Below are 27,659 nucleotides of genomic sequence, written 5' to 3'. Positions count from 1 at the left end.
TGAAAGAGATTTATTTATTAAATGGAAACTTGCACAGGATTTGTAATGCAGAGTAATAATACTGGACAGTTAGCATAGATACAGAGAGAAAACACAACTTGGGTCAAATTGCCTAATACACAATGGCTATAGGCCAAGAAGATGACCTTTGCATAGAAGTCCCTACTCAGTGCAACGGCAGCGTAGGGAGAAAAAGAGAGGTTTGTGTCTATGGGGACATTTAAAGGGAGCTCCAATACACAATATTAATTTCTACATAAAGTTACAGTATCTTCAATCTGAAGTCCGTTATCATTCTTTTATTATGTTCCTCATCTATTGAGAGGCTGACATGCTATCATCTGTCTGATAAATAAAAGAAGTTATATACAATGAGAAATTAGACCGGGGGATGATGGGAAGGCGAAGTAGCTACAGGTGAGGAGGGGGGGGGCATTATTAGATATGAAGCCATGCAGTGGGTTGAATCAAAGCTGTTTTTGGCAGATCCAGGACCAGTTGAGCCGCAATTGGTTGATTAGAGCCAGATGACGGGAGCTGATCCTGGTCGTGTGGTTCAGATGTGAGACGTGAAATCTGAGCCGGCAGGTAAAAAGAGTGCTTTGCTAGTTTTCTGAGATAGCCCTTGTTTGTCGTGTGTGTGTGTCCAATCAGAGTGAACACACCTCGGCCCCTGTGCAGGTGACATCCAGGGGGCGCTGTGAGAAACGCTCGCTGTTCTCGTGCCTCTTTGAAGGTAGTATACATATGTTTAGAGCCCTTTGAAGAAGTATTAAAGACCTTCTCGTGTGGTTTGGTGAGGATTTCTTCCACAGTTCGTCCAGTTTGTGCTCTCCCAGGTAGGAAGGTCTGTGATAGGAGCCCCACCCCCCACCTCCCCCAAACCGCCACCTGAGGGCCGAGTTCATGCGATCACCCAAAAACAGACTTGGTCTTAATCAGGAGGAACAGACTTCAGTCTTTGAATCCCTTTAAACCCATTTCATGAGTAGTGGTCCGAAACGAACGAGTGGATTCCTCCTTCAGTTTGTTAGCAGTTTTCCCTCAAAGGGGCCACTGTTCCAGTTGTAGAGAAATCAGTGAGTCTTACGCTTTCTGAAACATCAGAGTAACGATATTCCACAAAGCTCAACATCAAAGGCACATACATGATATTTCCTTTTTGCTACGTGTGCCCACTGCTCCCTTTTTCCATCCAGATAAAGAGGTTAGTTTTTTTCCCCCTTCCATTTGTGTAACCTGAGTTTTCTTCTCCCTTTTATCCTGTTTTTCTTACTAAAGCCTGAAACACAGTAAAAGCAGATTTGATGAGGTGATGATCAGGGCTTCTTTTCCACTGGCATTGTTTACATTTCTATTTGAGTTTTGTGGCACTTTGGACCAAAACCAGAGCCATTTTGCATTTTCTAAACTCATCAAGAAGCTAAATCTGACCTGATCAGTCCCAAGAGAGATTTGTTCTCAGCGTGTTTTTTTTTTATTATTATTTTAAACTTTATTCTGCTGTTCAGTTTTAATCTGACAGGATGAGCTGAAAATGTAAAATTTGAGTATTTATTTTTGGCTTTTTGTTGTGGTGGCAGTTGGCCAGCAGCACATTTGTGATAATTAGGTGACATTTGCTGCATGAAGTGTCTCCCAAGTGACTCGACCAGACCAACCCATCGTGATATGAACTGCAACCAGTGATTAATTTCATTACCAATCAATCAATCTGCTGCTGATCCTCTTGATAAATCGGTTTGGTCCATGAAATGTCCAGTAATATTTACTAAAGCTCAGGTGGAATCTTCAAATAGCTTTTTTTGTTATTGTGATATTAAAATGATCCTTTTATTATCGCAGATAGAGCTGCAGCGAACAATTAATCGAATGTTTGGTATTTTTGCCTAAAAAAATAAAAAACAATTATTCAGTCAATAGCCGACAGTTAACTTTCTGTGAGTGGACTAACTGATTAATTGACTTATCGTTGTGGTTCTAATCGCACAAGACAAAGAAAAGTTGCCAATCAATTTTCTGTCAGTGAAATTCAGAACTCTGTTGTCTGAACTGTGTCAGAGAAAATTTCTCTAATTCACTCTTAATGTGTTTCAGCCTGAAGTCTGTGATTGTTTTTATAGCTTAGTTTTGTGAGTTTTATTTTTTGAGTCCATGAGATCCTCCTGTTTGTCACTTCCTCTGCTGTCAGCAGATAGAATCTCACATTTTATTGTGAAGGAACACGGTTATTTCCTCAGTTATAAATGGATTGCATGTCGCTGCTGTAGAAAGCCTCTTCGTTCCTTCAGGCCCTCATGGCTCAGCACTGGTGGCAGCAAGTGTCAGGCACCAGTTGTGTTTGAGCGTAGCGCTCTCTGGTGAACGAGAGGATTAACTGCGCTTTGCTGCCACCTGCTGCCTCAGCTTCTCCCTCCTCTTCTTCTCCATCAGCCTGAAAAAGAAAAGTATGTGTTCTTTCTTAAGTGAACAGTTATGTTTTTGTGTGTTTGTGTAAATTTTTTGTTTTCAGATGAGAAAATAGGGTTTTTATCAGTTTTAAGTTAAATCAGTAAACCAATAACAGACGATAAGGTAAATTTAGCTAAAATCATTGACTTCAAAATTTTAAAATGTTCTCTTTGTGAAAATGTGGCGTCAGTGTTTTAAACACACAGAACCTCTGCTTTGTTAGGTATATATTATACAGGAGATGCAAACATATTAAATTACACAAAAAATAACAGCTGAAACAATTAGTTGATTAATTGATTTGGCAATTGGCATCAAATTACTGTGCAACTGTTTTGATAATCGATTCGTAATTAGACAAAAATTGCAAAAATCCACTGGTTCCAGCTTCTGAAATTTTCAGATGTTTTTTAGTCTCTGTGATAATAAACTGAAAATCCTTAGGTTGTGTATCATTGGTTGAACAAAAGATATTTTAAGATGTCACCTTGGACTTATTGGAACCTGTGATGGATGTTTTTGGCTGTTTGCTGATGTTTTTTTTTTTTTTACCTAAATAAGTTAGTTGTTGTCCCATTTAAAAAAAAAAAAGAAAGAAAAGGTGATGCTACTAACAAGCAATTTCATTATTTAATGACCTGTCAGTTGCTTTTTGAAATGATTAGTCTATAAGTGTTTAAAGTTCAGGTTCAGCCCATGTTGACCTTCACACAGCTTGTTTTGTCCAAAACCCAAATATATTAAACTTAAAGTGATATAAAACAGGAAAACCAAACATCTGAGAGGCTGGAACCAGAAGATGTTTTGTCAAAAATTTTAATTAACTAATTAATCAATCAATCAATTAATCAATGGAATTGTTTCAGCATCATTAATAAATCCAAAATACATGCAATTTACTCATCAGTCTGTTCGTTTCTTTCATTCCTCTGTGTTGTAGGATCAGTCACCTGCGGTTCCGAGCTTCCACCAGCTCACTCAGCTGGTCCTGAGCCGCTCTCAGCTCCTCCAGACTCTGCTGGTAGCTGAGGTCCGCCGAGCCCGACCTCTCCAGGAGGGAAACCTGGTTTGACAGCTCACTGGTTCGATCCCGCAGCAGCTGGATGGACGTGTATAGGTTCTCGTCGTCTTCCTCCTGCAGCCACAGTGAAGACAGTGAGTGTAGCACACAGGTCGTCAACAGAAAGCAGGGCTGGGTGACGACTCACTATTATAACCACACAGCGAGAGTATAATCATTCTGTGTTATAGTTATGCCACAGCCACGACCAACGGGTTTATGTTTTCGGGTCGTCTTTATTGAATAACGTGGCAGTGAAAATGTCACAGCTGTGAAAAAATTCAGTCTGTGCAAACTGGACAAAAATCCAAACAAAAAGAGGATTTTTGTTTTAAAGTTTTTATCAATTGGCTCATTTTATGTGTTTTTTGATTAATGTATAAATGAAATTATTCTTAATTATATTGTGATATTGATTTGAACTGAATCACCCAGCCCTCAGTTAGAGAGAGACACTGAATTGTTTAGTACCTTTGCATTGACGATCTCGATGTGGACCAGAAGTGACGCCAGCTCCAGCTCCTCACTGTAGTAGTTCTTCAGAGGTACACTCCTGTAGCCTGACAACACACAACAAACACAATCAACACACAGAACAAAAGCTTCTCAGAAAGGAGCTGGAGCTTTACTATAAGAATAATTTGTAAAACACTATTTATCACAGATTTTTTTTTTTTTGTCACTGAACATAAACCACAATTTTGTCCTGTATCACAGAACACTCACCTGTTCGTAGTGGACGGACAGGATAGGTAACCTGAGCCAGGAAGTTGGGGTCACTGAACATGTCCTCCTCATAGACGGTAAAGCGCAGAAAGGAGAAGGTGGGGTTATGGACGTCAAACACAAACTGCTTCTGCACCCACACGGGATTCAGACCGTTATCGGCTGGAAGAGTTGAGAGGAAGAGACAGTTAGGACTCCCAGTGCGACGTGAGGGAGCGTCATTGTGGGTTTTTGGTCACCGTGCAGAAGCTGCCTTACCTACAACGTCTGTCTTACACTTGCAGCTGTCGTAATCAGCTCCACAGATCTCCACCTCCACGAAGGGACAGACGATGCTGCGGCCATTTTTAGGCAGATGACGGGCCCCCAGCACCTGTGGGAAGGAGGAGGGACAGGGAGTGTCATGGCTGCGTGTGACAAGACTGTCTGAACACGAATCTCACTAGTATTTCAGTCCAAGCTAAGGATTTTGTCTTGTTCTCTCTGTGGTGAGTCTGACCTGTATCTGGATGGTGATTGGCTCCACGTGCAGCGTGTCCTTGTCGAAAGGGTCAAAGGTGTCGTCCCTCATGATGTCGGGCTGGGGAACGTAGCCGCTGCCTCCTCCAAGCATGAACAAGGCCTGGTTCAGCTGCATGGGTTTATCTACGAATAGACGAGTACATATCTCAGTTCAGGAGTTCGACTGTGTCCTTTGTAGGACCTGAAGAGTGAAACGGTTTCACATGATGCAGTCAAGCAGCGTCATATGAAAATCAAAGCATTCTGTGACCCCTCACCACAGACTGATTATGTCAACAGACTCCTCACTTAACTCTGAGCTGGATGCTGCGTGTGTTCTTTAAGTTGAACTATTGCGAAGGTTACACCATATACATGGCTACAGCACGAGTCAACGTAAGTTCTGCCTCTGACTCTGTGTTTTCTGAATGTTTTGTCCTTAACAGACTCTTTGCATCTTACCAGAAGCTGAGGAACACACACTGACCTGGGGTCTGGAAATTGAGTGCGACCAGCTGGGAGCCGCAGAGCCACATGGGCAGCGGGTCATAGTTGGACGAGTCCAGTCTCTGTCCTCGGGGATAAACTCTGGACAGCTGGCGGCGGTTGTACTGCAGGAAGCGCTTCCCTCTGCCGCGGGTCGCAAACTTCTCTGCCTTTGTCTCTGGGAAGGACGACATGTCCCGATAACATGCCCTCTCTGTTCCGATCTCTGCAAAACAACAGCAAAGTCGAGAGAAAATGAGACAAAGAGACACAGAGACTGTTAAGAAGCAAAAGAGGTGAGTGAAGTTTGACTCTTACTGTCTTCGTTAAAGGGGACAGGTCTGCAGTACACCACAAGCTCCGACAGCTCCACCGCGATCTTCTTCCTCCTCTCCATCTGTTTCTCCTCCTGCATCTGTTACCATGACAATAAGATAACCATAACCTCAAGTCAGACAGGTGACAACAATATGGAAATTCCTTAGAATTTACTTTTTTACTAACACTAATGTTTTTCAAGAGAAAGACTCAGACCTACAGGACAAGGTGATGTACAATGTAACTTCAAATGAAAATACAGCTGCATGACTCCACAGTCGAGTTCAGTCTGAAACCATTTATCCTTGCACGTACTTTTGTGTTTAATAAATGGACTGGTTAGTAATAAGTGATTTAATATATGGAAGTTTAAAAATTCAAATAACTGCTTATTGTGTTGCCATCAGGAAAATTGTTCCCAAATTTTAATTTGTATCACTTTGGATAAAACAATTTAGTCAATTGATTAAATTTGTGCAAAATTCTAAAAACAAAGTTACACTGACCCGTGCATCGGCGTTCTGTGCAGCCTCCCTGATCTTGCTGACCCAGGCGGTCAGATCCTCCAGACTGTCTGCTGCCACGTCCAGGGTCTGAACTGGGTGAGAGGAGAGGTGCTGGGAGTGGATGGTGAACACGTACGGCCTCGAATTCTTCCCGTCTTTGTGAACCACTGGACAAACAGATGGAGGGAGAGGATGATGAGAGGAGGGAGTGGGTCAAGCTGAAAATGTGTTGAGCATCTCCTGGATTGATGCATGCACTCATCTTTAGCACTATAGATATAACAGAGCTGATTATTTTCAATGTAAATTTTTGCATTTGAAGCAGGTCAAAGTCTGATTTTAAAGAATAAAAACATGAAAATGCAGATGAAATTCAGAATGGAAAAATACAACTAGACACAGCAGCTTTAAGAGTGTGGGCTGTGGGTATTTTAACACCTTTAATGTACCTAAATGAACTAAATGAAATCACCTCTCTATTTACAGGACTCACCAACGTGGCAGGAGGGTACATCGATGAAGCCCTTGAGGAACGTGCCCAGAGGACTGTTCTCTGTGGACTGAGACAAGACAGAAGAAATACAGGAATGAAGAAGACTGATGTTAGAAAAGCAAGATAATCCTCTGACACTTTGGTCCAGAGTTAGTTTGAAACAAGGACTCACCACTTCATCCAGCTCTCTGGTGGGAGAACTGGGCACCTCCTCCACGTAGTTTGCAGGAAACCACAGCTGCTTCTTCCCACCATAGTCGCCTCGCCACCTAAAGGAAACTCAGGTTAATGAAAAGCTTCTACGTGCATATAGACAGATAGACACAGGAAGTCATGTGCAGACTGAGACGTGCTCACCAGCCACCCTCCTGCTTGTCCACGTTGAGGATGAGCGCCTGTTTGGGGAAGCACAGCTCGTCCTCTCTCTGAGCCCGATAGTCGTACAGAGCTTTGACCGTGCACTGAAATACAGCAGCAAAGAGCGAAGTGACGTCAGGTGATTAAAGCCTCTTTCAAATAATTCTGGTGACGTGATGTTTGTATTAAAATGAGACGATGCTGTTGAAAACTGTACAGACTGTGTGTTTTCAATGAGCTGAGAATAACATGAACACTTCCTGCCACAGTGTGTTTAACATGCTGCCACTTGAGGGTGCCAGAGTTAATTAATTTCAAATACATTTACATTTACATGTTTTTTTTTTTTTTTTATTGTAGCTTTAAGGTAAAGTGAATCTGCTAATCATTTACTAGATGATATAATATTATAGATGGTAGATGATAGCTAAATGATATAAAGATAGAATCATTCTGATGAAACCGGGGGTCCAGACTTTAAATCTTTGAGTGTGATCCAAGCTTCACTCACCCGAGCTGTGGGCATCTTATTGGCCTCCACGTAGAAATGAGGAGTGCGGACTTCATACAGCGCCCCGTAGTCAAGCTCCTGACAAATGAACAACAAATAACAGAGGTCACTTCTGCAGCTGTTGCAGCAACTCAAAACTCCCAACAACTGGCTGCCTTCTCCCACTGATTTAACACTAAAATGTTCCTGAACACGGATCTGGTCCATGTCCAGTGTGCCCCTGACTCACCGTGGTGCCCATCCGGTCCAGAGTGTCCTCGTTGATGGGGTAGCGGAGCCTCATCTTGCGGTAAAGAGGATGTTTCTCGTAGTAGCTCACCAGATCCACCAGACTCTCAAACTCTGCCGAGCTGCCGAGCATGAAGAGACGTCCCTCCTGCTGGATACGACAGTGTTTGATCTTCCCCTCTGCCCTGCAGACGCACCGACACGCACAGTCCCGTTGGTCATTTCAGGAAATCACAGTGAGTAGGAAGAAGATGAATTACACTTTGTCACTAAGTGATTCTCCTCAGATGTGTGTTGGTATTTCACCTGAAGGAGATGGCGTAGGAGTTGTGTTCGCTTCGTTTTCGCACCAGAAAAGCTCCGTCTCTGGGGACACGCATCAGCATGTGTTCAGCCTGAACGCGGGACAGACTGGAGTGGTACCACCTGGAAAAGAGGACAACTTTTCATTTTCACGTTCCTCCTGCCTAATTCAGCCTCTCATCTTGTTTCCAGACTCACTCTCTGCTCTCGTGTGCGTTGGGCTGAGGTACTGGGTTGCCCAGCCTCATCTCAAACTCGTTGCAGCGCAGCGGTGTGTCTCTGTAGTGGCAGATGAGGCGGTAGAGGCTGTCAAACACCAGGTTGTCGGTCAGGTAGAAACGTGTGGAGCCAGACTCCTGACGTGAATGGATCCTGCAGTGCTGGACTCGACCGGAGCGCCTGGATGAGGAGGAGCAGGAGCGAGTGGGTACAAATCAACCATTAATCTGACACGTTTCAGTCAAGAATTAATTAAAACCATGAGAAACTTCAGCTCTGGTAATAAATTATCTGTGGATTAAGATCTGAGTCTGTGACATGACTGTAAATTAAACTGGAGACAATTCACTTAATAGCTGAAGTAACATGAAACAAATCAAAAGAGGGTGAATGTGGCAGACGACTTACAGTGCATTAAATCCATTTAAATTTAAATTCAGAGAACAACAAAATCAATATTGGCAAATATAATCATTTGAACTAATTTCCTAATAGAAATTACTGAGCTATTGTTTTCCATGAAAGACATTTTGAAACAGTTGAACTATTTCCATTAAGAGGGAGACGATTTTTCAGATTAGTTTCCTGTTTTCTAAATGTAAATGTTTTCTGATGTCAGTCTCATCCAGAGTGAAGCAAAGTCAATTGTAGAAACCTTTTTTAATATTTCTAAAAGCTTTTAATGTGAAATCTGATCAGATACTAATCACTTTTTAAATCACTTTTTTCTTCATGACTAAACTGTTAAGACTGAGCTTATGTTGCTGTGCTGCTGCTTCCAATCACGATCATTTTATTTCTAAATTCTTCTCCACCAGTGTCCGATCCTATCCTTTAAACTGGTCTCTCATTCCTGTTTTCCTCTGATGCATATGGTTACTGACCAGAAGGAGAGGGTGTAGTCTCCGACAAACGTCTCGCTCTCTCTAACCAGGAAGGTGCCGTCTTTAGCCCCGCCCTCGCAGTACTCCTGCAGCAGCTTCTCAGCCACCTGTCGACCGTCTCGACCTCCACCCAGCTTCCCGTGGAACCACCGCTCTGCACAATGCTGCTCGTTGTTGTTACACTCCTGAAGAGAAGCAGGGAGGAGTGAGAGCAGAGAGAGAGAGACGGAGAAGTCAGACGAGAGCTAAAGATTCACAAGATAAATCCACATTCAGGTACCATTAAGGCCTGTTTGTTATTTAGCAGGACATTAAAAAAATGTGATGACATTTTGGAAAAAAATACAAAGGGCAAAACAAATATTTTCTTTAAATGTTTCTGCAGCTTTCTGATGAACTGCTGTTGTTCCTTTAATGGAAAAAAAAATTGGCTAATGTGTTCCAGGATTTTCTGTCACCATTTGCATTTTGACACAGAGAAATCATTAGTAAAATAAATTTAGAGCACTGTAAGGCTTCGGTTTCTCCTTAACTTTTATTAGTATTAATTAATAATTAGTTGCTGTACTTTCAAGGATACTTTCTGATATTCCCCGTATCTACAAGAATAAGACACCAAACCTTAAAGCATTTCAACATCAACTTAACTTGTATTATCATCTTAATCCTCTCTTCTACTGCAATGACCAACATCTTCATCATCTCCCTACCTCTTTTCCCTCATCGTCCTCCTCTTCATCAGCTGTCTGGTAGTGAGACGTCTCCTCTGAGTAGTAGATCTTATTACTGGTCAGGACGAAATAATGTGGAGTCCATGTCTGCAAATCAGAAACACTCTTCAGTAAAGCTGTTTACTATACACACTCACGCACATTTGCACATTTGCACAGCGAGTACACACTCACATGGTCGATGGGGTCTTCCAGGTAAAGGATGCCGTTCTTCAGTGAGTTGCTGATGTCGTTTTCAGAGTAGCTGGCTGACGTCACCTCTTCATACAGGGTTCCTTCCACCAGCTTTTTGTGCTGTGACACAGTAATAAAACTTGAAACACAACTTCTTACATTTTCCAGGAATGGTTATAATCTAAGACCTGTGATACATGATCAAATCAAACGGGAAAACTTCATTCAAACCATGTTCTGATCTTTTAAACCTCAAGTCAAAAAGTTTCAGACTCAGAACCAAGATGTCGCCTTAAAAAACAGTAAATGGAGAAAAGTTTACAATACAAGCTGTGACATTTAACTTTAATGGACAACACAACTGGTAAACACAACCTGATCATTTCCCAAATGTAACTGTTTACAAGGAACATGTGCAATTTTTATCGTCCCAATTCAGGAGACAGCAGGACATCACAGGATGCAGCACACAGCCGGTGTGTGTGTGTTGGTGCGTGTACCTTGATGAGGATCTTCCTGCGGAGCTGGTAGGGTGAAGGAAGCTCCTCTGCGTTGTTGTCGACCGGCTTGGTGAGCAGCAGATCTCCAAACACCTTCTTGAAGTGCGTGGCCATGTTCCTCTGTTGGACCACGCTGCAGTGGTCCTCGATGGACAGGATCACGGGATACCTGCACAGACACAACGGCTGATTCGTGAACTCCTGATCACATGAAGTAAAGAATCAGTTTTCCTGTAAAGCTGAAAAGGTGAAGTCATTTTCAAACACTCAGCATTTCTCAGTATTAAAAGTGGCAAACTAGTGGATGACTGTGAACCTGAGGTTTCATTTTGGGTTTGATGAGTGAGACGTTCTAGCAGCAGTGAGAGTTAGGATTAGGCAGGTCTGGTGGTGAACGCAGCTGAAGCGAGCACCGCCAACAGGGCACTCACTCAGATGTGACGAAGGCGTGCTCTTTGATGGTGTGCAGCACATCCAGGAATTTGATCTTGGAGGTGAGGGTGTGGCCGTGGTAGATGATGGGCAGGTCGTCGGGTCCATCCCAGCAGTCCACTAAGATCAGAAAACATTGTTAAAGCTTCCAGTATGTTTTTCTAACTTCTAAAAACAGATCACAGATTCACCAAAAGAATTGAAAACTACAGCACCTGTGGAAGGATTGTCCCATCTTTGTTCTGAAAAACCGAAATTGAAATTTTCTCAAGACTTCGAACTCAGTTAAATAAATATTGACTCTTACGCTCAATGCAGCGGCAGCCCATCCTCAGACAGCGGGCGTAGGCTTCTAGAGATGATTCACTGGAAAACTGGTCACCTGTCAGGTAGCTGGGATCATGACAACATGGAGTCAGTCCATTAGTGAGCTGGGTTTTGCTCTGATTCGAGTCACATAATAGAAGCTCGTCATATAACGGCTTCATGTGTTGTTTCTATTTCTGCGTAAGTTAAATACAAATACCCAACATCTTCATAAGAGAGACTTGGACTTTTTGGAAAGTACATTTTTTGGAGCTAAGCTAGTTTCCAGTTTCAGGGGTAGTTTAGGCTTAACATGTAGGCTAAGCTGAGCTACGTCATTATGAGATGTACAAGGATGAAACTGATATTTGTCTTTTTATGTGACTGTGTCTAAGACAGCAAATAAGATTTTACTGAGACAAACTCTTCACATAAGAGCCAGTGTGCCTATTTTGTGGTCTGAGATCTGAACATCTGAGAACATGAAAGATTATGAGACATACGTGTTGTGTGAAGAGGAAATCCAGTACTGAGACAGAGGTCTTTTCATGTCATCGGGAATCACAGGTGAAAGTCGAGGGTCACACACAGAGTTCTCCTTAGAGAACAGGAAGGTCAGGAACTAGGAAAATAAAAACCACATGATCAGAAAGTAAGAAATCTTCACAGTATGTTTCACTTTCTGTGCACATTTGTGTGTTTGCATGTTGTCTCACCTCATCCAGCTGTAGCATCGGCTCAGGTTGGGGCCCCCCCTTCATGTACCCCATCAGAAACTCCCTGACACGACTCAGGTCTGACGCCCAGGACTCCTGAGACGAGCCGGATAAAGAAGTGAGTGCAAAGCAGTTTTTACAGAGCATTTTCTGTCGCCCTGCTGACGGGCACTGAATTTGCTCAGTACCTTTTGGTCCATCTGTAAAAACTTCTGAAAGTCGTAGAGAGAGATCTGACACAGCTCCGGTCTGTCAACGTTCCTACAAACACAACGATTTTCAAGATGTCAGGCAGCCATGGAGAGAAAAGTACGAGAGAATGAGACAGGAGACATGACACATTAACATACAAATGTCTGTCTGGCGATTTAACCTTATTACTCCACCTATGCCAATTCTAATTATGCCATTATTAGGGTTAATGTCCCATAACATTAAGAGAAGAGCCAAGAAAAAAAACACATTAAAGTACCATTAAAATGGGAAAAACACATGGAAATGCTTCACTTTCCTGAGTGCCAAAACCTTCCTTGGGACACTGATAATGTGGAGCGTTTTAAAGAGAAACTGGACAGATAGGGGGACGATAGTGGGGGATGTGAAGACGAGGGAGTGGACACTGAGGAGGTGGAGGTGGAGGGACTCACCGCAGAGGAAAGGAGAGCTCCAGCTGCTCAATAATCTGGGAACAAAAGGGGAGGAACCAGGTGACGGACAGGTGGGAGGGAGCCAGGTGAAGCATAAACAGTAAAGCTCAAAGTGTCGCACCGTGTGGTGCGAGTGCACAGGTGGAAAATAACAAAGTGCTGGTGAATTTACTCAAATACTATACTTAAGAGTCATTTTAAGGTGGAATTTTCCTTGAGTGATTCCACTTTGGAGACTTTCTACTCTTACTCCACTACATTTATGTGACAGCAGAACAAACTAATTCTAGCATAGGATAATTTTTATATAAGATAGCATGAAGGGAAAAACTGTATCACCTTCAATTTGTGATCTAACCTTTCTATGGAGGGAGTTACCCCTTTAATTCTTTAATTGTTAATTTCTGCTTGTATAAGGCCATCAATGACAATGCTGCAAATGAGATAAAACTAAATTTAGTTTTCAGGTACTTCATTAGCAGAACATTACTTGTGCGTTTGTTCTCTGAGAGAGTGAGTGTTTTAACTTGAAACAGGACTTTTAATGGTAGTGGAGAATTCGTTCCTTCTGATATAATTACTTTTCTGTAAGTAAAGGATTTGAGTATGTCTTCCACCATTCTGTGAGTCTGTGTGCGTGTGTTTGTGTGCAAACCCAAACCACGTGACACTCACACTCCTCTGTGCATCAAACATTAGTGTCCTGTAGAGCTGTGCAAAGTTGGAGTATGACAGATCGCTCCTGGCCTCCACCTCCTGTTGATGTGAGAGAAAAAAGAAAAGCCCAGGAGAGGAACTTCAGACAGGGACAGGAGCTGTAGGTAGAAACAAATACATCAAAATGAACTGACGGGACTAAATTAAAATATATAATCTGCTCTGACCTGTAGCTTGTCTTTGAGAAAACGCATGTTGGGGACTCTGTAGTTGACCTGAGGCAGCAGGGCTTTCACGTCCTTCACTGTGATACTGAAAAGAAAATGAAAAAAGAAATACATCAGAAAAAACACGCTGAAGTCGACTGAATAATCATCAAAGACAACAATATAACAATATTTAGGTTTCTTATAAAAGACCCAGTGATGTTTGATGTTTTTTCACCAGGAGGTGGCGCTGTTTGGTTTGAAGAGCCAGAGTCAGTGTGAGGATCCTACATATTTAAACTGAATGAGGAGGTTCTAAGACTTCTGTTGTTTTCATTGTCCAGGAACAGCAGGAATCAGTGCAAAGGAGGACACAGGTCTTGTACAACTGGGCACAGATTTATACTCTTTTACTGTCTCATCTGTCTGAAGCAGGAGTCTCGTGATAATCTTTGTTTTTCTTAAAGTCAACAAGTGACACATCATGTTCCTCTGAGCCATCAAGCTCCATTTTGTCCTGAAACTATTAAAAACATATAACTGAGTCACACTGCTGCACTCACACTGGAGGTTATTTCAGTCCCACACACACACACACACACACACACACACACACTGTCCTGCTTCCCCAAACACTCGCTAGTGCAACAAATGTGGATTAATCCACTGCTGAAAATTGTCCCCAACAAATGCACTATTTCCTCCTGTTTGCTTGTTAAAAAGTACAGTGCCCAGCTTTTTTAAGGACATCACTGAGTCTTTCTAAACTTTAAAGACTTACACCTTAAGTGGGAATCAGCTGATAATAACAAAAATGTAGAGTAGTAACATCAGCCTTATCCACGACAATCTAATAACGGATCTATAACTAATAAATATCAACCCAATCATCCTTTTAAAAAGATAAATGAATAGTTCTGACAAGTGACGCTCTGTGATTAGTTACATTATTTTTACATTAACAACTAACTTCAAACAATTATGTTAACAAATCCGAAAGCTTCTGACTCTTGGCATCACGTCAAATTGCGTTTAAAAGTTCATTCTCGACCTTTTGAAACAGGAGTCGACACATATATTTAGCACCCGCTCTGAAGCTTTCACTTGTGTTACACGATCTTCAGCAGTTGATGGAGTGTGCCCAGAACTTTGCTGTCAAAGTAAAAATGAAATAACTTCTCACCTCCAATTTTTTGAGCCAACACAGACAAGACGTCCTTAAAATGATCCTAGAAACTGGAAATTTGAAACCTGCCATTGCCACACAACTGCTGATGCAAACTCCATCTGCTGATGAACGCTGTGCGATATAACTGGAAGCAGCACTGATAAACAGATACTGTGGAGAGATTATTTTGTCCTGTGTTAATCTTGGGTTTGATTAAGGAAAGGGAATGCCTGCAGGTAAGTTGCTGCAGCTGCCACTGTGGAGTCGCTGATGTTTTTACCTCTACATCTTTTTTTCATAGGACAAACAGCACATGGATAATCACTTTGGTTGCTTAAGAAAACACACAGAACCATCAGCCGTCAGTAACCGAAAGAGGAAGGATGTGAGAAAAGCAGGTAAGACAAACGATCCAGGTCGATGCTCTGAGGTGGAGAGGATCTTTTTGGGTCAACGACCGACTGTTGTCACTGCCAGGTCTGATTTGTCTCTCCTCCCACTTCCCTCTGTCTAGCTACTGTTGCTGTTACTATTTTCACAAGAGACAGGAAGTTGCCCTCTCCCAGCCCATCGCATCACTTCCTGCTCCTTATCAGCCGGTGGCAGGCTGTTTGTCCTGGAGCGGCTTCCACCCAAACAGAGGCTCGGACTTATTAACACGAGCACGAGATAGAAAACGAACCTGGAAGTGTGTGATATGTGGAGGCTCAGTGTGTGGATGTTAAGGTCAGGGCAGATCCCTGACCGGGCTGTAACAAGCTCTTTGATGACATCTGGATCTGGTTTCACCTTCACTTTCCACCTGCTGTGACCGAGCAGCCAATGAGCATCCATCACAGGCTGCTGTAAGAGGCTGCCACTGGGTGTTGATGTGTTTGTGGCGAGTCACCCACCTGCCCTCGTGGTTCCTGTCCATGACTTCAAACTGTTTCCTCAGCCACCTAGAGAGGGAGGGGTGGAGAAACACAAGAGTCTGAAACAGCCACTGTTACTTCAATTTTTTGGCCACAGATTTAGATTATTTTAGCTTTGCTTCTGAGAAATGTTTCTTCCATTAGTTTGGGGTGGCAGACAGGTTTAAACATTGCGTTACCCAACAGCCTAGGCCATGGTTGCTATGGAGAAGAAGCCAGTCAGATGCATGAAGCAGAGCGGTAGCAGATTGCTTTTTTTTTTTTTTAAATTAAAAAAGCCACCACAGTCCTTATACTGATCTAAAACTGACCCAGAATCCAAAGTAAACTGATTTAAGCTGCAGATCAGTTTCCGCTACACCACAATCTTTGGCCTCCGCCAGCTGTTAGTGGTGCATGTGACAGCATTTTGAGCTCTATGAGTGGATGCTTCCTGACGAAATGAACCTTGGGAGGCACAGTTAAATATACACAGATTTGTTCTTTTCTTATTTTAAACTCGGTTTGTACAGATGATTCAACTGGGTGAGTTTCATGCTGATCCAACCTGCAGAAGTGCTCCAACTGTGAATCACATAAAACTGTCTATGGGAAAAATGAATGGGACTTTTACTTCCAGAAGCAGAGGCGCCCGAAATAAAACCTGCCGCCTCTGCGTGCAGTACTCCTCGTTATCATTCACATCAGAGGGTAACGTATGGAGTGCTGTAGTTACAAACTACTTGATGGTGTGAGTTCGGCAGTCCGATCATTTTCCATCACCATACATAGACCCACAAAGGAACAAGAGCTCCTCTCTATAACACAGACAGCACCGAGGACGTGGGCTGCTGATGACTAGGCAGGTGTTGAAATAGCATCCAGTCCAGTGGGCATCAGTGCTAACTTTAGAACGCTAGGCTAGTTAGCCTACTTCCACTTTTCATATGGAATAAAAATTCTGCAGCATGATGCCCCTCCTCCCAAAAACAAACAAAAAGAAAGATGAATGTTGATGTAAAGAGCTTGAATGACTAGTGGCAGATTCAGCTGATGCTTTATGGGCTGTGAAAAAGGGGAAGACAACATCGGCCAAGGTAAACACCCATCCAGAGACCTGAGAGCATTTCCACAATTATGTCTAAAAACTCTTTTATCTCCATTTGAAAAGAAAAAAATTAGCTGCAGTGTTCTTACACAAAACGTGAGGACAGTTAAAATTTCAGCTTCAACAAGTCGAACGTGGATACTGAGATACTGAAGTCTGAATTAAGGCCTGTCTGTAGTTTTCAAATCCTGTAAATATCACACACACACCAAGCCAGTGAATCCACTCCCCAAACTGTTTACACAACTATCATAAACAGACGAAATTAGCAATTTCATTTCCGCCGACCGTTTCCAAACATATACCGCTCACATTATGTCGACAACAAAACTCTGTCTTTCTCCTACACATCCTCACAACCTCTCTCTGTTCTCCTGCTCTCACCACAGAGGCCAAAACCTGCCTCCGCACATTCATCTGGAGTAAATATTTTCATCCCAAAACAAATATTTGTCCGCTCCTCCGACCAGAAACTTCCTCTCCAGCCCAGGTTGCTACTTCTTTTGGTGCAACCAGAGATCACACATACAGAGGCTGCAGGAAAGTGTCAGATGTTTTATAAACACACAAATAAACACTTCAGTGACGCATGTTAACGTCTTCGATCCCTGTTTTATTTCATACTTTCATTTTAATTGGAAGCCTCACAGCTACACAGCTACGATGTCAGAAAGGTGTGAAGGCAGGAAGGTTTCAGACGAATCCATATGATCCAACAAGCATTTCTAAACTAAACTTAAATCTGACTCGAGTCCAAGATTAAATCTGTAGCTTGTACAAACACACTCACCTGTCTATCTGCTGTGGTGCGGGCGCTCTCTGAGTGTCAATCATTAGCCAGTTGAGACCAGTGATCCACATGTTGACCTCCTCTTCACTGAAGGCTGCAAAGTCACAGACAGAGAGGCAGCAAAAATCATGTTTGGTGAGAAGATTTAGGACTTTGGTGACTCAAATCATTATTTATTTTACCCCATTGGTCTGGATGAATAAAGCAACACAGAAGTTTTCTGCAAACAAATGTTTGATTTCAAATTTGATTTCAAATTTGCGATAACCACAGAAAATAGAGGGTTTGAGGCTGTGATGGAAACGAAGCTGAGACAGATAGAGAGACATCATCAGTCATCATACCAGACATCATGTGATTAGCTGATTGGATTTTAATTACATGATACAGGGATGTAAAGTTAGCTTTTAAAGGAGGAGTCTGGTGATATCCTTCATTTTCTTTTAGCTTTCTTTCTTTTCCTTTTCTTATGCTCTCTCTCCTTATTGTGTTATTCCAACTAGAGCACCAAATATGGATTAATCCGCCTCGTTGTTAAAAACTACAGAGACCAGCTGTTTATTACTGAGCCTTTTCAGATTTACATCTTCAGTAGGAACCAAAGGGCCTGGAGCCAAGAGCCACAGACAGCAGGGAAATCAGGACAGTAGTGGGAAATGGATGAACACAGTGTTGGTTTTGGTCTTTTGATAGTAAATATGACAATAACACAAATGTAGAATATTATACATTAATGGAAAGAAAGTTGAGAGAGAATCAGACAAAGAGACAGAGCGAGAAATGAAATGGGGATTATGGAGACTATACAGAAACACTGACCAGCCACACTGAGCGTCCTGAGGCGGAACTCCAGGCCGTAGAGCACAATGAAGCAGTGGGCAGAGTCCAGTTTACGGGCCTCCTCCGGGTAGCGCTCAAAATCGCGGGAGCCCTTCCCCAAACGCAGCTCCCGGATCTCTCGTATGTCGACTGGAGGAGGGAGGAAGGAAGGAAGGATAGTGTTGCATGAACACAAATATGCACAACCATAAATCGCAGTTTGGCTCGTTGTTCATTTCCCTGCCAAACACACAGAGAGCTGAACAAATGTGCTGTGTGTGTGAGAGTCCAGAGAGCCCAAACAGACACACAAACATTTCAGCTGTCGGTGGCAGGATGCTATCAGACGGCTGCTGAGGTTTTTTAACAGCAGCAGCCAAACAAACACTTTCCTTCACATTTAGATTAATTTGGAAAAAGAATCCCCAAACATTATAGCTCAGAAGTCCCTCAAGCCTTTGGTGTTTAAAATGTTACGAATTAAAATGTTACGAAACTAGCTATGATTAATGCAGCTTTTTTTTTTTTTTTTATCCCCAGAGAAACTTTAGTGTAGTGTTTGTGTTTTTTGTGACAGGATGCTACTCACAAACTAAATTCTTTACAGAGAATTTACAGATATCAGCTCATGTAAAGACTTTTAAGAGGTCTAAATATGCACTTTATTTGACTAATTTTATTAAATGAACTCATAGTTTAACATTTATTTCCCTGGTATTGCAAGATAAATCTTTATTTTTAAAAGTATGTGTGTAGATTATAAAGTGGTTGAGTTTTTTAAGGGATATTTGTTTGATTGACCTGGTTTTGCATTTATTTTCCACCTAAATAGTTTTTATCACAAACAAATGGCACCATTTTTGAATTTCCAGCTCAAATTCAGCTCAAATTTGGTTTTCTTTTGCTTTTGGCTGAAGCTCTGAAGCCACAGTAGAAATATTATTCCAAGTATTTTATTTTCTGTGTCAAACAACAGTCAAAATATAACTGAAATTACATTAGAATATTTGTTTGTGTGATGAGGCTGTTTGTCCAAACGTGATTTATTTCCATTTGGTGTAAACAGCATTTAAATGGCAGGCCTCGCTCACACGGCTCATGCTCAGTGAGTAATTCATACATGAATGAAGAGTGAGTGAAAGCTGATACAGCGTGAGGAGGGTTAACAGAGCGGTGAAGTCGGGCGACTGACCACAGAGTATGATGTAAACTCTGGACTCTACTCTGACACTTGCAGCAGTCGACACACCCACAAAGAAAACCCCAGCTTATTGGCATAGCAGATGTTGTGTGCAAACACACATAAACATACACTCATAGCTGCTCTGTCATTCGCACACTAAACACAGACTTAATATAGCATATGTACACACACACACACACACACACACGCATACACACACACACACACACACACACACACACACACACACACACACACACACACACACACACACACACACACTTGAACTGAATGTCACTCCTATAAGCCTGGATGCTCTTTTCCACCAAACTCTAGCCAAATGAAAACAGGAACAGTTGAGAGAATAGAGACGTTCTCCCATGTGATATCCAAATTTCCCACTTGGAAAAAGTCCCACAGATGGACAACGGTGGGATACAGGACAGAACAACCCAAGCCAGCTGCTGCTTTTTACTCCAGTCAAAGCGAGCCATCCTCGGCAGGTTGTATATAATCCTGAATCAAAGGGCCAAGAGGAGAAATCTGGTTCCTATCTGAGGCTCCTGCATGTGGAGATGACAGGGAGCACGTTTGGCATGAGATTAAGAGAGAACGCCATTATCCTCAGATGGAAATGTGTCCATACTTTACTGGGAGGAGGAGGTTCAGTGCTGGAAGCAGCAGAAGAGCACATAACTGAATCTGTCTGAGTTCTTACCCACAGATGACCTGATCTTTTTCAAGTGTTTAAAGGAAAAATCTGCACCAGTTCCCTCAAACACAGATCAGTCTGAGGCACACTCACTACCTGATGACTGAAAGGACAAGCCTGGTGATTCTCTGTATTTTTATTATTGTTAAAAAACAAAACCAACAATGATTTAATTTAATTAGGTACTGTCAGTTTGTCCAAAGCCTGACATATCGTATTCCTCTGAGCCACTGAGCTCCATTGTTTCCAAAAAGCACATCAGTGATCCACACTGCTGCACCGGGTGACTTGTTCCCCCATTACCATGAACACACACACTGTAGTTTAATACACACACACACACACACGCCATCCTGATGCTGGAAAAACTCACTAAAACACAAAATGTGGATTAATCCACCGCTGAAAATAGTCCCCAACAAATGCACTATTTCCTCCTGTTTGTTTGCTAAAAATCAGAGTGACCACAGCACTGAGCCTTAGAAAAAAAAAAAAGAAACTACATGTTTGTGAGTCCTTTTTAAAGATTTATATCTGTGGTAGGAACCAATGGGTTCGGAGCAGAGAGCCACAGGGAGACATGCTGCTGTTTTCAGTGGATTTGTTGACAGTAAGAAAACATAAAAATATATTCTTTGATTCATCAGAAAAATCCTTCAATGTTTTTTAAAAAACTTAACCTTCACTTCTGTGTTTTTGCCACAACATGACATCATCTTGTACACCACTGCCTCGGCCAATCAAATATGTGCAAGCACACATTCCTTTGTTACGCAAACATCATATTTCTACTGTCAACTCATAATTATAATTACAGTATTTCTGGATTTAAACAATAATCTTGGCAGTGGCATAACTGGCATTTCTGGTAACAACACAAAAGCCGGTATCAGACTATTTCAGATGATGTCACAGTGAACACTGACTCAGTTTCCTCTCAAACTAATATTAAAAATAAAACAAATACCTTGTATTTGTTTTTTTATCTTTGCTTTTATTACTTCCTGCCATTTAGTCTGAACACTGAACAATAAGACGTACAGCCAAACGTCACACTTCACTCACCATGACTCTTTTAACACACACCCTGCCTGTCTCACTCCATAACACACACACACTGAGCATGATTCCTCCCACTGTGGCCTTTAATCCTGATCCAGGCTGTAAACATGGTTGAGATAAAGACACAAACTGCTTTAGAGAAAGGCCAGATGTAAACTCTGATGAGAATAAGGGGGGGTGTGAGGGTAAATGGCACAGAGGGGCCAACTGGAGAGACATCAGAGTATAGGAAACTGTCAACAGCCTCACAAGTAAAAACAGCAGAGGAAACAAACTGTACTAACTCCGTTTTAGGACGAGAGGCTCGTAAACCGAACATGTTTCTCTTCCTGATCAGAGAACTGAATGAAAGTTCAGTCTGAGCAGTTGTGTGCACTGCTGACCTGAAACCACCATCCGTTGATAATTGCAGTGCATTTCCAGTGAAACAAACTGTTCCTGGTACAGCTGGTAACATCACTCTCTGCCAGATGGCATGGAGGGTTTTACAGTAAGTCAAAGAAATGCAGAGGACGAGAGAGAGGAAGGAAAAAGCAGAAAGTGTACAAATGGATTCATGCAGAGATGGGATGGCGGCTGGAAAGCAGTGAAATACGGATGTTAATAAACAGCAGGGGGAGCAGAGATGATGTGGGTTTCACCAGCTAGGATCGACTCTAAACCTGTATCAGTGTCAACACTATTACACAAAACTTCTAAACTACAATTTAAGCTTTTGTTATTGATTAACTTGAAACTCACAGATTCAGTGGCTGCATTTCAGAGCAAAAGGAGGTTGAACTCAGTGGATTTCAGGGAATTTGTACACAGGTTTTTAAAAGCATCAAATGAAATTCCCTCCAAAAAAGAAGGTTTAAAAAAATCTTTCATTTCATTTGCAAAGGCCTTGAATATTTTTTTTTCGTGTACAGTAACATTAGTCATAACTTTTGGCTGTCAGGAGAACGCTGTTAGGAAGCTCCCTGACTCATAACTGAATTACTTATTTTTTAATTGGTCAGTCCATCCATCAGTTTTCTGCTATTGTGTTTCTATTATGTCTCTGTTTATTTGTCACTATTTTCCTTTTTTACAGACAACACAACTGGTGGATCGATGAAGATAACCGAAATGAAGATAATCGTTAGTCGCAGCTCTAAATTTTACCACCCTGAGTATCTGAGGCATCCAGCACCTCATTTGTGGTCCATGTCTCTGCTTCCTGCAGAAGATGCTGGGCCTTTTGTTTTCAGTCCTTCAATCTGAAACAGGAAGAGAGACACTCCCTGATAACCCCACACTTCCTCTGCCTCAGGATTTAATACCTCCACTGTTTGGGAAGCGCTCATCTCAAAGAAAAACACTGATTGCAAGTGAGTGCGTGTGTGTGTGTGTGTGTGTTTGTGTACAGGCAAACTGAGTGAGAAACTGTATTTCAAAGCAAACAGTAGAAAAAATGTATCAGGCAACAAAAACAAAAGGAAGGAAAAGCTGGGGGGTGGCGGGGGGGTTTGGGAGGAGGAGGCCGAGGGAAGGGGTCCGTTAGATAAATATGAGCAAGATTTCTGAGAACAAAAGACCAAAGCATCAAATGAATGACCTTGAAACTCAAAAAGAAACCGAAAGAAAACAGTGAAGAGGTAAAATGGGAGGTCAGAGAAAAATTGTGAAAATGAGAGGGGTGTTTAGGTGAGTGTGTGTGGGGGGAGGAAACTGGGAAAGAACAGCTGGAGGAGGAAAATGGAGAGGCGAGGGAGGAGGAGGGAGAAAAGTGGGCAGCTGAGAGATAGAGCTGTGGGAGATAAAGTGAGACGGAGAGACCCACTGAGTTCCTGGAATGTACTGGTGGGTTTGTCCAGAGGGAGGTTGTTTGTAAAGGGGCGTTTGTGGGTTATGAAAGCGTGTGTGTGTGAGTGTGTGAAAGCAGTGTTTTCACCGGTGTGGGATTGTGTAGATCCGGTGTGACTGAGCGATGTATGTGTCTGCTGTGGTTTGGTACACGCTCAGGCTCGCATGTGCTGCCTGTTGGATTAGCGAAGGCGCCATTTTTGCGGTTTATGATTATGGATAAATAATTGACAAGGTTCCCTGAGCAGAAACAACACCCACGCGAGTGCAGGGGTCATTAGGCTCTGAGTCTTTGTAGAAAGGAAAAGAAGGAAGAGTGGAACAGAGGAGAAACCCACAGTGGCCCTGAGACCTTGACGCACTGCAGCTTCATAACATACATACAAAAAGATAAAACACACAAATAAAACACCTTCACCAACATGACAAACGCAGCAAATATAAAAACAAACTGCGAATTCACAAACATGCTACAAATACAGAAACACACTGAAAATCTAAACACAGAAGTACAGTAAGTTTCCAGAGGACACAAAAAAGTCAGTGGTGTTGATAAGATCAGATACACACCTGCAGCATTAGCCTTTAACACTCACATTTGAAATTAAATCAACTTACAGTTTCACTAGCAGTGGAAGATAAAAGCTGTGTTAGACTGGACAGAGATATAATCCTGGACTCAGTGTATTTAGTTGTGTTTTCTGTGCTTCCTGCATGTTTCTTCATTTCTTTCTTTCCTGTATTCACAGCACGTTTCACTGAGCTGTGAAGATCTGCTTGTGTTTTGTGTATTTGCATGTGTTTTCATAAGTTACAGCGAGTGGAGCTCTCAGGGCTACTGAAGAAAAGCGACAAAGTGAAGGAGAAGAAAAAGTGTTTGTTAACAGCAGAAAGAATCAGCCTCAGTTGGGAGATGGAAAAACAAACCTGACAGACTTCTCAGTAAAACTATTTCTATCTCTTTCGGGCGGAGTGTGCAACCATAAAGTCTGAGAGTTAGAATAACACATGGCAGACAGAAGGAAACTCTATCATGCCAGTGAATGCCGTAACTTTTCTTGCAGCTAACAGACACTGTAACAAATCCTCCCCCGGGCCACAAAATCCAGGGCGCAGACAATAGCCTCCACACCCCAGACAGGCCAAACGGTGCTCCGACAGGCCGATTCAAACGCACAACAACAGCTTGCTGCTTCAAGTTTACCACTGCCACTTGACTCCACTCCAGCAGGGCTGCCTCAGCCGCCTCAGCCCACAGTCAGTCAGTCAGTCAGGCAGGCAGGCAGACAGACAGACAGACAGGCGGGTAGCGTGGCAGGCAGACAGACAGGAAGCTCGGAGCTGGGCAAGCACTCAGGACCCATGTGGCAGCCGCATGAACGCTATTCTGTCTGGAGAGTTGCTGTGAGTTACTGACACGGAGGAAGCAGAGGTCACGGGGTCGTGATCCGTCTGTCCGCTGAGGATGCCATGACAGCGCCTCAGCAGCAAGATCGGTTCAGGCCGGGATTGGGGGGGGGCGAACACAGCAACATGTCACATGGAGTGATACTAATTCTTGCACCTTTGCAGCAGCACACAGATTAAAGATGGGTGTTCTTTTAAAGGGCCAGTTCACGCAAATCATTAAAAAACACAAATTCCTCTACAAGTCCAGCTGCAGAGAGAGTTTTGGCTTTAGGTGCTGAGGCTGTGAAATCTCTGATCTGTCATGGGACTTTTTTTTCTGATATGAATGAAGTTAATTCTTTACCTTATTAGAAGCATTTTGACAAAACAGATCCACTTAGTAGCAATTTTCTGGAGCTTTCTGGCACACTGTGATGAAGACCATGATGAAGACTGGTGACTCTGCCTTAAGTTGACAAAAACTCAGTCTTTCATGAAACAAAAGCAGCCAAAGTTCTCAAATGTTAACCGAGGTCTAAACACAAGCAGCTGTGTAAGAAATTAACCTGAATGAAAGAGTCTAAAACTGGGGAAACGTGTGGTTTATGTGGTTTCAATGAGGAGCCATCTAATTAAAGAATAATCAAACAAGACAATAAATACGAACAGACATTCACAGCTAGCTTTAGTTATTTCAGTTTTTCATACTCAGAGCTACAGACACATTCTGGTTGGTACCAAAAAAGGATTCAAGTTTGATTCGCAATCTTAGTTTCTTCGTCTGTGTGTCCACATTTTACTGCCAGTTCATCAAAAAGACTCCTGGGGGCATCTAACCCTCCAGGAAGTTCAAGTTTTATGCGCTGAGATTTTGACATATCCGTCTCTGAAATGTCTGCGGCAGTGCCAACACAGTGGAGGTGAATGAAATTCAGGTTTCCAGTCTGGGAGTCAGGGCCCCTCAAGAGCATCCAGGGAAAAAAATGAAGACACATCAGATACTTCTGTTACATAAAACGATGTATATATTTTTCCAGATGTTTTCACCAATATTTGTTTTTTTCCCCCTTCACCTCTTCAGGTCTTTTAGACTGTATTTCAAATTAAACAATCCGAGAAAGAAAATCTCTCCTTGGTTGAACTGCTCACAGATTTCATCACAATTAGAAAACACTTTATTTTAAAGGGTCACAAGCTATGAAAAAAAAAAGGCTGGAAACCACTGCTTTAAAACGTGCACACGCAGAGAAAGAAACAGTCCCTGGTGCTTTGTTTCTAGATTTGTCAGCATGTTCTCAGATACTAGAGACTCTGCTGACATTTCAGCATCTTCTGATACAGAATCTGTGACCAGCACACAATGTAAATGAAGCAAAGAGGGGCTAGTGTTGTCAGTGCCAGTGGCTGAGGCACCACAACCACGTACTGTCTCATATACACATAAAAGCCCCCATAAATCACACAATAAGAGTGTGTACAGACCCCTAAACTGAAAGACTGTTGTTGTTTTGTCTCTTTGTTTACACTTTGCATCTCTTTTTAGTTGTGTTCTATCTATTTGTGGTTGTTTTTAAACATCTTTGTGATTGTTTTGTGTCTTTGCAGCTGTTCTATGTCTCTTTGTGATTATTTGGGTTTTTTCTACTTGTCCAAAGCTTCTTGCCACAGCAGATACACACTGACACTCCTGCACAGATGTTACATTAAATACTACAGCACATTCTAAAGATCTTAAAGGAAACCACCACATAAAGTCTGAGATACATATATTGTTATTATTCTGCTGTCAAACGGATTTAATTGCTTTACTAATGTTACTGGATTTTAATAAAATGTTACTGTACTCTATTTTTACACAGAGGCCCTGGCACAGGCCCAGGAGCCCCATGAGTCAGGGGCCCTCGGGCCTGCGCCTTATAGGCTGGCTCAGTGATCCATCCATGCTTTCATGAATATACTCACTCTCTCCTTCTATTTTGTCAGGGTTTCGGCTCCACACTATCTGCCGTGTGTCCTGCCTTATCTGGAACGTTCTCCTCTCAGGCCGCTGGGACTTCTTCTGGTAGAAGATGGTCATCACCGTGCCCATCTCCAGGCTGTGGAGGATGCGGGGACCCGCCTCCGTCCAGTCCAGCATCCTGGAGGCTGTGACTGGACCAGCAGCCCCCGCGGCACCACCGGTGGCCTCCTCGGCACAGCCATTGAGGCAGCCACTAAACCTGGCTGCACACATCTTCACTGCATAGCTACAAGGAAGCCTTGCAGGATTATTGATCTGTTGTGGTTTCTTCAAGGTGATGCTTGTCCTTTAATCAACTGTTGTATGCAGGAGGGCCACAGTTATCCAACATGTCCAAACCCACTGGTCCCAGGAGGAAATCTGGTTATGAACCCACTCGGGAGAGGCAGGAGCTTTAATTGCCAGTGTGATTAAACCAATTTCATATTAAAACACAAGCTAAAAGGCATCGCTCAGCAGCCACAGAACTGAAAGAGTGAAATGTCTGAGATGTGAATTATCCTCTGGTCCTCTGAAGGGGGAGTGAATCCCTGTGTTATCCTTTCCAGATGCTTCTGGCAGCACACCAGCGAAATCCACTCGGGGTGAGTTCTCATCACCGCTGGACTCAGGTTTCCACCCTTTATGTGTCCTCCTCCTAGTCCCTTTAGTCCACGACAGCAAAAGGCTGCACAGCCCGGGTTTAAATCCTGCTTGGACCGCCGCCACTGCCGCGTCGTCGCCTGCTGCTGCCGCTTGCTGCTGGTGGGGCGGTAAACAAGATGTGGTTATCCCCACTCCTGGCTTTGAGAGAATGAAGTCAGTGCCAGCGACAAAGACGCCGAGTTATGTAATGACGACTCGGACAAATACCCGGAGGTGGGTGCAGCAGATCGGCGGAGGGGAGGGCGGGCATCGGCGGACGCTCTGTGGCGGCTTCAAGGAGACGGAGAAACGAGCGGATGGGAGAGCACGGAACGGCCGCGGCAAGAACCGTGTGCGCTCCCATCCGCCGAACCATTCTGTTCTCCCCTCACACACTCCTCCTCTGCGAGCACATTACACCGCCGACAGGATGCATTTTCCTACGCAGAGTACGCGTACAAAGGCGTGCGGGGTTGTGCTGGTTCGCGTTTACTGCCCCAGTTTCTCCTCGTTGCTCCTCGACCAGGATCCCTTTCTCTCTGCCTGCGCGTCCCCTCGGCTCTAACGCCAGAGGTCTTGAGAGGAAATTAGGACTAGCAGACCGGAAAGGCTTGATCAGATTTTTTCCTCTCTGTACTGCTGTAGTATATCT

At 42.9% G+C, this 27,659-nt stretch overlaps 1 protein-coding gene across 1 annotated transcript; it reads right to left on the bottom strand.

Moving 5' to 3' along the window:
* On the bottom strand, window positions 1-27,659 carry LOC121183231 (1-phosphatidylinositol 4,5-bisphosphate phosphodiesterase gamma-1-like). Its single transcript, XM_041040204.1, has 32 exons — window positions 26,326-27,659; window positions 18,191-18,340; window positions 17,372-17,465; window positions 15,474-15,521; window positions 13,434-13,518; window positions 13,225-13,305; window positions 12,550-12,584; window positions 12,091-12,163; window positions 11,903-11,998; window positions 11,690-11,808; window positions 11,188-11,273; window positions 10,880-11,000; window positions 10,449-10,617; window positions 9,949-10,068; window positions 9,754-9,861; window positions 9,044-9,228; window positions 8,139-8,339; window positions 7,944-8,063; window positions 7,639-7,822; window positions 7,410-7,487; window positions 6,899-7,002; window positions 6,714-6,810; window positions 6,542-6,608; window positions 6,049-6,215; window positions 5,543-5,639; window positions 5,226-5,450; window positions 4,737-4,882; window positions 4,496-4,610; window positions 4,238-4,399; window positions 3,983-4,071; window positions 3,402-3,586; window positions 1-2,434 (listed from the first exon to the last, which is right to left on the bottom strand). The coding sequence occupies exons 1-32, from the start codon at window positions 26,594-26,596 to the stop codon at window positions 2,374-2,376; spliced, it is 3,939 nt and encodes a 1,312-aa protein (XP_040896138.1). The 5' UTR covers window positions 26,597-27,659; the 3' UTR covers window positions 1-2,373.

This window comes from Toxotes jaculatrix, chromosome 6 (genome assembly GCF_017976425.1).
Source record: "Toxotes jaculatrix isolate fToxJac2 chromosome 6, fToxJac2.pri, whole genome shotgun sequence".
NCBI lineage: Eukaryota > Metazoa > Chordata > Actinopteri > Toxotidae > Toxotes > Toxotes jaculatrix.
This window is presented reverse-complemented; position numbering and strand designations above follow the sequence as displayed.